Below are 9,450 nucleotides of genomic sequence, written 5' to 3'. Positions count from 1 at the left end.
TTTATTGTAGAGATGAGGTCTCGCCAAGTTGCTCAGGCGGATCTCAAACCCGTGGGCTCAAACAATCCACTCACCTCACCTCCCAAAGCGTGGGATTACAGGCTGAGCCACTGAGCCTGGCTTATTTCATTTTTTTAATGAAAAAAAAAATTTTTAATGTATGTGCAAAATAGTATAGGTCCCTGCACTGCTATATAATCAAATTTACATTCTGACAATTTATGGGGGTTTTTTAAATAGCCACGTGTATTAAAACAAATCCTGTTTCTTTTGTTTCAGAGTCTTATCATAGGAGCATTAACTTGTTTCTTTATCGCCCAAGCCGATGACGCATATATAGCAATTACAGTTCTGGAAATCTGCATCGTCCTTGTGTTTATTCTAGTATATATGTTTACCCTTCACCACTTGCTGACTTTTTTACATTGGCCCTTACTTGTAAGTGTTCATTTTCATAATTCAAATACAAGCTTTGCCCTCAGCCCCAGAATAAGGGCTTTCTTCAAGTGAAAACAGGGCTTCCTCTCTAGACAAGGACATAGCTGAGTTGTGACAGGGTGTTGCTCTGGTCCCAGGGAGGAAACTAGCCTAATATCCAGAAAGATTCTGTGGATCATTCTGTCTTCAGGATGGCCAGCATACCCACTTTTAGCCCTGTTTTGTTCAGAGGCAGACATAGGCTCATTCCCTGGTTCTGCCACCTTGCCAACTGTGACTTTTAGCCTCAGTTTCCTCATCTAAGAAATGCAGAGAAGGAAAAGTGTGATGATGATAGCTATCTCACAGGGTTCCTAAAACATTTTAATGCGTATGAAGCCAATAGCACAGTACTTGGCACAAAGTAAACATTCAATACAAGATGTCCAAAAAAGAAAAACAACCCATAGGGCCCCTAAGGTGATTGGGTGGTTTTTGCCATTTTATCTTGCACTGTAACTCAGGCCTCTTCCACATTCAACTTCCTTATAGAACATTTTTCTAACTTTAAGGTAAGATTGGTTGTTTTTAGACTAAAAGTCAAATATTTTCTTCAAATGTGTGAGGAATTTTCTGAAAAAGGCTGCTGAGCTCTCTCTGTCCCACAGAGTGCCGAGCAACAGGAAGCAGACAAAGCAAAATATGAGCAACTTTAATGGGACCTATGGAAGATCCTCTTAGTTATGGAGAGCTATACCCATGGAGAGGTTTCTGAGGGGAAACTAAAATCTCTGTCCATGGAAGTTTTCAAGAAGGGAAGGTAAAGTAACTGTTTTTGAGCACATACCATGTGCCAGATACTTTTCATGTATTGCCTTATTTAATCCTCACAACAATCCAGTGAGGTTATAGTTATCTCTCACCCCTCATTAACAGATGAAAACATTATATTAAAGAGATTAATTTGTCCATAGTCATATGCAAGTGCATTAAAACTCAGATTTGAGCCCAGGTCTCCCTGACTCCAAAACCTAGACTCTTTCTAAACTTTATAACCTAATGTCTTGCAAAGGTTTCTCTATATCTATCCTTCTCTAAGGTAAGGAAGTCAGTGAGACTACATCTTTATGTCCTAAGACACTGTAAATTTTATCTCTGGATATTCTCCTGTTTCCTTATGGTCTTGTTAAAATGTAGAGCCAGATGTGCATTGATTATCCTAGTGTGTGTGCACAGGGCCTTGGGGTGGGTAACTGAGGGCTCTACATCACCATCATCTGTGGTCAGGAAGGTCAAGGCCTCTGAGAAAAGAACTCTTGTAGGCTGGGTCCATTGCCATAACTTTGGAGGGCTAGAGAGGGCCATGAGACATCATACTTTGCGGTGGGTCCAGGGATAATGTCCAAGAAGTATCCCAGACAGAGGCAAGAACTAGGGTTTCCTGAGCATGAGCCATGAGTGTCCTATGAGAGGACCAGTCCTCAATGGTCACAGGAAGCACAGGCCAGCTTTTGTAGAATTACAGGCCTCTAGTCAACTACAGTAAAACCTGGCCCTTTGCTGTGTCTGTCTTAAGTGGGTGTATCCTCTTTTCTTTGGATGACTGTGAAAACCCAGAATGTGATTCGGAGTCCCTGCCTTTTTCTTGATGCTGTCCTCCAGAGCATGGGCCAGGTCTAACACAGCACAGGATATGTCTGCTGAGCTCCCAGGAGCTTTATATTGGGGAAACTGTCTAGCCAAGGTGGTTACCCAGTCATTCTGATGCTCAGCTAACTAGCAATGCACATACCAGCAACCATACACAGTTAGTCAGATGGTGAGTGGTCTAACTGACTTGGAAGTTTTTGAAAAATATCTGTCAAAGCAAGACCCAAATTGTATTCTCTTCTATCCAGTCCCTTCCTTTCTAATCTGCCCTTTCAGATCTCATGAGAGAAGGATGTGTACATACATAATTTCTCAGAGAAGGAAGTAGCTACCACTGGGTGGTAATAGGGAGGCTTTGCAGGAAATGTGCTAGCTTATTAAAGGTGTTGGTGCTAGGAGGTGATAACTTAGCACTTCAGAGGATAGGTGGACTTAAAAGATGTGTTGGAATCAAGATGCAGGAGTCACTTATTGCAAGGTCAGTTCAGGAGACTACATAACACACAACTTATTTCACACTGGAACTGTTTTGGTTTCTACACAGGCTCAAGGACCTCCCCACAGACTAGAGGTGTCCAACATACATGGCTGCCACTTCCTTTCAGCCCTTCTTTTCAGGCAAGGAAGTTTTGTTTTTAGGAGGTATAGGATTAGGGTAAGGAATACTGACTTGAAGTGGTGATTTCTATCTTAAAGGTTTATATAAGAATAGAGTTCCTTATTTCCTTGTTCCAATTCCTGTGTAACAAAAGGGTGAGGGTAAAGGTCCCCAGCAGGGCGACAGAAAGTCTGATACATCAAACTTCAGACCCTCAGCAGGGAAGCCTCAAAGAGTGCTGGCCTCAAATACAGGTGACCTGCTAAGATCTGTGGGCTCTGGGACCATATTTTGTCAAGGCCTCCTTCTCTGGACAGATAACGGAGTCTGGGCTTGGGACCATAATCTCTGAGTTGCAGCTATCCAGGAACCTTGACACCATGAGGAGGGTGCGGGTCCAGTCCTCAACCCCTAGCCTATGCTGGGTCTACATGGTCTGCTCCTCAGATGGGTTCATGCATTCTCAGGACATGTGAACTCATGTGAACTCAGAATAAATATGACCCAACCTCCAGAGCATTAGTTCTGCCTATAGATTTGCAAGTAGAATTAAATCAGTAAAAAAAAAAGTGCTAATCTAAAATTTTTAAATGTAAGCCCTTCTTTTTTTGTTTTTAATTAGCATGACTGCATCCAAGCTAGCAAGAGGACAATTTTCCCCTCTCCACACACTATCTTCACACACTAGGGTGGTTTATTAACTTTATCCACCCTAGTCTAGTGTTATCTACCAATACTCAAGAGAGTATGAATTAAAATTATTGTCTTCTGAATAACCCATATTTTAAACACTTCTACATTGCAAATATATATATAAAATTCATCATGGTCGGAGAAACTTGAGTTCTGGTCAAGGATTTTTTTTGCCAATAAAAAACAATTTTCCAAGAAGACTATAGCAAACATATTTTAAACATATTCTTGTTAAAAGAATATAACAAACATTTTAAACTAAAAACAATTTTCTAAAAAGAATATAAAAACATATTTTAAACTATAGAAGTGATGATTTCAAAACTACCAGCAATGTCTTTACATTTATAAGTAACAGGTATCGACTTTAAAATGTCCCCTGCAAACAAGGTTAATGAAAAACAATAATTCTGGTGATTTCTGGTCAGGTTTTATCATGTGTTTAGAGAACTCCAGGCACCAATGAAAGTTGCAATTAGTTGAATGCTATATAATGTTCATTGTTTATAAATTCCAATTACATATACTACATTTTGTGAAACAAATTTTCGAATATTCAGTGTTTCCTAATAATAAACATTCACCATTAAGGCATCTTTTTCTTCCCCAGTTATAATTCTATACCGTTTTGTATAAATGAGTGTTAAGAATAGTTTTAGGGGCTTTATGGAAAATTACTGTCAAGTAACAAACACATTTCTCATTTTAGTCAGAGGAGACTACTTGAGTCAATAGGGTATTTAGTCCAGGGGGAAAGAAAAAGATAATGAAAGGATGACATTTAGGAGGAAAGGGCAGGGTCTACTGCACATGGCTAGGCTCAGCTGCAAACAGGGATATCTCTCTCTATACAGAGGAAGTGAATAAGAGGGTCTGTGTCTAAGGCAAAAAAGAGGAGGTCTGGTCGTGAAGATGGTCCTTGGGCATTCACATCAGACTGCTAAGGATCATAGCTATGTACTTACTGGCTGAGCAATCCTGGACAAGTTGCTTACCCATTTGTAAATTGGAGATAATGAGCATTGTGAGAATCAAATGAGATCACATATTAACACCTTGGCACAGTGCAAGACACATAGTAAGTGCTCAATAAATGTGAGCTACAATAGAAATGTTGGGTATAAGGCAAACTTCACCTGCAAGGGACAGTTCAGAGAGCACTTATTTGTAAGTAAGGACCAGAGTAAGCTATAACACCCAGTAGTCCAAAAAGGAGATAAAATTATGACAGGGAGTCAAAAACTAGCCTGGGCCTAGTCAGTAATTGGTTTATAATTGTTATCATTATTAATGTACTTTCACTCAAATTCTCAATGATCTAGAATCACAGCTGGTTACCTTTTTATTTTTGAAAACTTATACTCTGCTTCTCAGTTGTAAGAGTCTTTGTTCACATCTTTGAATATCTTGATTTGCACAACGCTCAGGTACTAAGCTTCCTGCAGAGCTGCGAGCAACTGTACCTTCTTCAGTCAGGCCTGCCCACTGTGGGCAGACCTCTCACTCAACCTGAAGAACCCAGCTAGGACTTAACATCTAACCCTCAGAAGCCCTGCTACATGGCCCTGTTCCAGGCGCCAAAACAGTAGGCATTAGTGTCTTCCCAAGGGGCAAGTTACATTCCACAATAGGCTCCTTGCTTAACAAACTCTACAAGAAAAACACCTAGAGTTTACAGGATTACTACTTCTGCACATTTTGAGGGCAGATATTGTGAGTCTACATTTTTATATACTCCTACTACCTACTAGATGCCAAGGGCATCATTAGATGCTTTCAGATTCATTCTGCTTAGATCAACCCAATGAATCCCAAGTATTATCCCCATATTAAAAATTAGCAAGTTGGCAAAGGGATAATAAAGCATGCCTCAGGTCACACATCTGGAATTGGCAGGCCAAAAAGTTCATCAACAAAAACACCCTCAACTTATTTGTATCATGCCATTTTGACCCTCCAGAGCTATTCCACAGAAAATGCCAGAGATGGATTGGAGGCTGAGCTTCTAGCCTAGGAGAATAGTTCATTTTCTCCTTATTTGGGTGTCTCTGATGGCAGGCAATAGTGAGTTGAGTTCTCATTCCACTCCTTAGCATTTATTCAGTCTTAGGCAGCTTAATAAACCCCTCTAAGCTTCCACTATGTCCTCTATAAAATAAGGATCATGACAATACCGACTTTGGAGGCTGCTTTGTGAGGGCTAGAGATAATGACCGGGAAACACCTGACACATTAAAGAGCTCTGTTAGAGCCATTATGATTCCATATGCTGGATGGTAGTGCTCCTCAGTTGTGCACCAGATAGGCTGCCACTACCACGCCAAACCATTAAGACTTAAAGACTTAAAATTAGGAAGCCAAGGCAGAATTGTTTGCAGCCAGGAGTTCAAGACCAGTCTAGGCAACATAGGGAGACCCTGTCTTCACTAAATAAATAAATAAATGTTTAAGAGACTTAAAATTTTCAAAGTATGTTATCTGGCCCATATCATAGTTATATCACCCTAGATTCTTGCCCCTCCCCATACATGGTGCCATTATTGCTCTGCTATGGAAGCCTGGCCTCTGTCTGGCTCCCACTCACTTATCCTCACCCTTTATTTCAGCCCACAAGGAAGCAAGTTGGGTTAGCAGTTAAAAAGTTCACTACTGATATCCAGTTGAAATCCAGAAGAAAGGAACAATGAGCCTGCCGATGTCAGGGCAGACTCAATTCTGGCTATGTCTCAGGAAAGAACAAAAGTCAACAGCCCAGCCATTCACTCCAGAATATCAGGCCTGCTCCTCAGATGAGTTTGTGTGTTCTTGGGACATGTGATCTAATAGAATAAATGTGACCCAATTCCCAGAGCATTGGTTTCACCTGCCGATTTGAGATTAGAATTAAATCAGTAATTAAAGTACTAATCTAATCTAAAATTGTATTTATATATCAAAACAAATGTGTTATGGAATAGAAGGCAGAATTTACATTAATTAAAATACCAGACTTTTAAACATCTTACTTATAGAGGGACAATTTGGGCTAGGCTCTTAGACCACTAAATTTTTTTCATGTTCACTTTCCTATGCCCTTTAAGAAAAACCTGATGGAAAAGTTGGCAGCTTTTTTTTTTTTTCTAATGGTATTCTTTAATGAAAATAAACCCTTTTCTGCAGTCCTATCCAGGACCGTAAAATCACATAAACTCATGTCTCTGGAAGATGTAAGAATTATACCTCTGAGGATTCCTCTTAATCAAAGGGAAAGTTTTTAAAAGGCATCCATCCTTAGATGACTAATTGCCCAATCTAAATATCTTATGAAATTATATTTTCATGTAAAGTTGATAATTTTCAATTCTGTATTACAGGATCTTATCAACAGTATCATTACATCTGTGTTCCTTTTAGTAGTTGCCATCTTGACAATGCAAGAAAAGAAAAGAAGGCATTTATTCTATGTTGGAGGGGTAAGTAGAGCCCTTCATGACTTCATTTAAGATTACTTTGCCAAGACTGAAAAGGAAAACTGAAAGACCATCATTATGCCATTAACCAAACAGAATCCTCACTGCCACCCATCTCCTTCTTGTACTGACTTCTTCAGATCATGTGAAGTTGCACAAACTCTAAGCTCTTGAAAATCCAATTGTAATGTACATTCTCAAAAGTCTGCTGAACCCCTTTTGAGAATTGTACATACTGTTTTTAAAATGTTAAACAAGATGTTTTGTCTATAAATAGGACTCTGATATTCTGTTCTAGAGGACTGTATTTTTATTTTTTATTTTTTTTGAGTTAGAGTCTCACTCTCTTGCCCAGACTGGAGTGCAGTGGCCGCTCCCGACCACCACAGCCTCGACCTGCTGGGCTCCAGCGATCCTTCCGCCTCAGCCTTCCAAGTAACTGGAACTACAGGCACGCGCTACCATGCCCGGCTAATTTTTTGATTTATTGTAGAGATAAGGTCTCGCCAAGTTGCCCAGGTGGGTCTCGAACCCGCGGGCTCAGGCAATCCACTCACCTCAGCCTCCCAAAGTGTGGGATTACAGGGTGAGCCACCGAACCCGGCTGAGAACTGTATTTTAAAGACAGATGAAAAGAGAGGTTGCAGAGGGGAAAAGTGCATTGTCAAAAGTGAGTAGCCCAGCCAATTCAGGAAGGAAGAGAGAAACCTGTCACATGTTGAAGTATCTAGTATGTACCTCACATTAGGCTAGGCACATTCTGACTTGATCTTTACAATTCTCATTTTTACAGATATAGGAACTGAGGTTAACTTACCTTGCTCTGGGTCACAAGCCTAGGACAAACTGAGACTCAAACCCTCATCATATGGAAGAACACAAGAATGGCAGATCAAATGCTTGGAAGATGGGGGGAGTGGGGAGGTAGGATTTTGGTTCAAGACGTTAAGCCACGGGGACAGGAATTCATCCAGGAGGGGAAAAAAATAGCTTACATTCTTTGAATTCATTACATAATCAGTAAATATTTGTCATTCCCATTGGACTGTGCCAGACCTGAGCTCAGTGCTGAGGACAGATCCCCTTCACCTGGGGGAAGCTCACAGATTAGCTGGGGCATGACTTACCTTGGAAGACTTCATTAAGCACACAGGAATTAAGTGACCATTAAGAGAAACATCCAAGATTGTCAAGAGCCCCGGAGCACCAGGGAATATCTGCTGCCAAGGGTCCCTGGTCCCCACCTGCTAACTCAGCAGTCAAGCCTTCTACTGCCAGGGGTTCCCACTCCAGGATTCCATCGCTTCTTACCTGGATGGCAGCAGCTCACCCCCACCCCAGACTGGTCTCCCTGCCTCCAGCCTGGTTCACTTTCCATTCACCTCATGGGCACTGCAAGTGGGGTTTTTGGAATCTCACACCTGACCTCTTCTCTTGAGAGAGTCCCAGATCCTGCACCTTCTCAGCGTCAACTCTGTCCCCTCTCTCAGCCACCCCAGAGGTCCTGGTCACACTAGATTCCGTGGAGACCCTAATCCATTGCCTGGAGTTCTCCTCCACCCCTTGGGAACTCCTTCCTGCCCATTTCAAATAGCCCAAGAGTTCCTTCCACGGAGAAACCTTTCTCAGGACCCTACCCATACCTGGAGGGTTCTAAGGCAGGTCCCCTTCCCTGGTCCTTTCCTGAAACCTCAGGCATCAGGCGAGACCACTACTGGCAACAAAACCCACCCTTTCCAAATTCCTTTTTTCTGGGAAAGGGCCTGCAGCAGCCAGCTAGGCAGACACCAAGAGGGCAGTGGAGGGTCGGGGGGAACAGGAAGCCACCTGCATTGCCTGCCTGAACCCGGACAGGTTGGAGAGGTTGCTGCTGAGCTGCAAAATAACCTCACTTTCCTTCCTGCATATGGTCTTGTATCTGACAGTCCCTGTGTCTCACAGCGGTAATCGTGTGCTGCATCGATGCATTTGTGGTCACCAAGAAGATGAGGAATAACGTGAAAAGAGTCCTAGGAATCAAATTTGAAACCAAGCGCTCCAGCATCGGGGGCCCGGTCCAGAAACCCATCCCGGCGCCCGACCAGAAACCGGTTCCGGCGCCTGTCCAGAAACGCGTTGCGGCGCCTGCCCAGAAACGCGTTGCGGCGTCTGCCCAGAAACCCGTCCCGAAGCCTGCCCGGAATCCTGTCCAGGCGCCAGTCCAGAAACCCACCCCGGCGCCTGCTGATGTCCGCGCTGAAGCCCGCCCGGCACCCTAGCGGATGCACGTGTCGGTGTCTAACCGCTCCCTCCAAGCCCACCCTGAGCTCGCACGCTGTCACCCATTGTGGCCTACATGTGACCATAAAATCAGGGCTGCTAAGTCGGGAACACGCTCTCTGCTTCCTCTCATTGCCTGGTGTGAAAGTCGCGTTACGCTCGCCTGCGCGTGGCGCTGGGCCCAGGGAGCTCAGACCGCTCCGCCTCTGGAGGCGGTGGCGAGGGGCCGCGACCCCGGGGTTCCAGCCAACCCGACCTGAAGAAGGGAGCTGCGGCTACAGACCGGGAGCCACCTTGCGAAGCCTCCGTAGCACCGGGAGGAGACTTCTACCCAGAAGTGGGACCAGCGCGTTGGGAGCTGAGGTGGGGCTCCTGCGGGGGGGG

The 9,450-nt window shown here is 43.4% G+C and overlaps 1 protein-coding gene across 1 annotated transcript in view; it reads left to right on the top strand.

Annotated features, from left to right (window-relative positions):
- The window catches only part of LOC103252058 (chemokine-like factor), a 28,395-nt gene extending 19,562 nt beyond the window's left edge, over positions 1 to 8,833 (top strand). The window contains exons 3-4 of the mRNA XM_021708899.1: positions 6,712 to 6,810; positions 8,749 to 8,833. Of these exons, the coding sequence (XP_021564574.1) occupies positions 6,712 to 6,810; positions 8,749 to 8,754 (105 nt within the window). The 3' untranslated portion in view covers positions 8,755 to 8,833. The remainder of the gene's footprint in view (positions 1 to 6,711; positions 6,811 to 8,748) is intronic.
- Positions 8,834 to 9,450: the final 617 nt, after the last annotated feature.

The sequence above is a fragment of the Carlito syrichta genome, unplaced genomic scaffold (assembly GCF_000164805.1).
Source record: "Carlito syrichta isolate Samal-C Ts95f unplaced genomic scaffold, Tarsius_syrichta-2.0.1 Scaffold153566, whole genome shotgun sequence".
NCBI lineage: Eukaryota > Metazoa > Chordata > Mammalia > Primates > Tarsiidae > Carlito > Carlito syrichta.
This window is presented reverse-complemented; position numbering and strand designations above follow the sequence as displayed.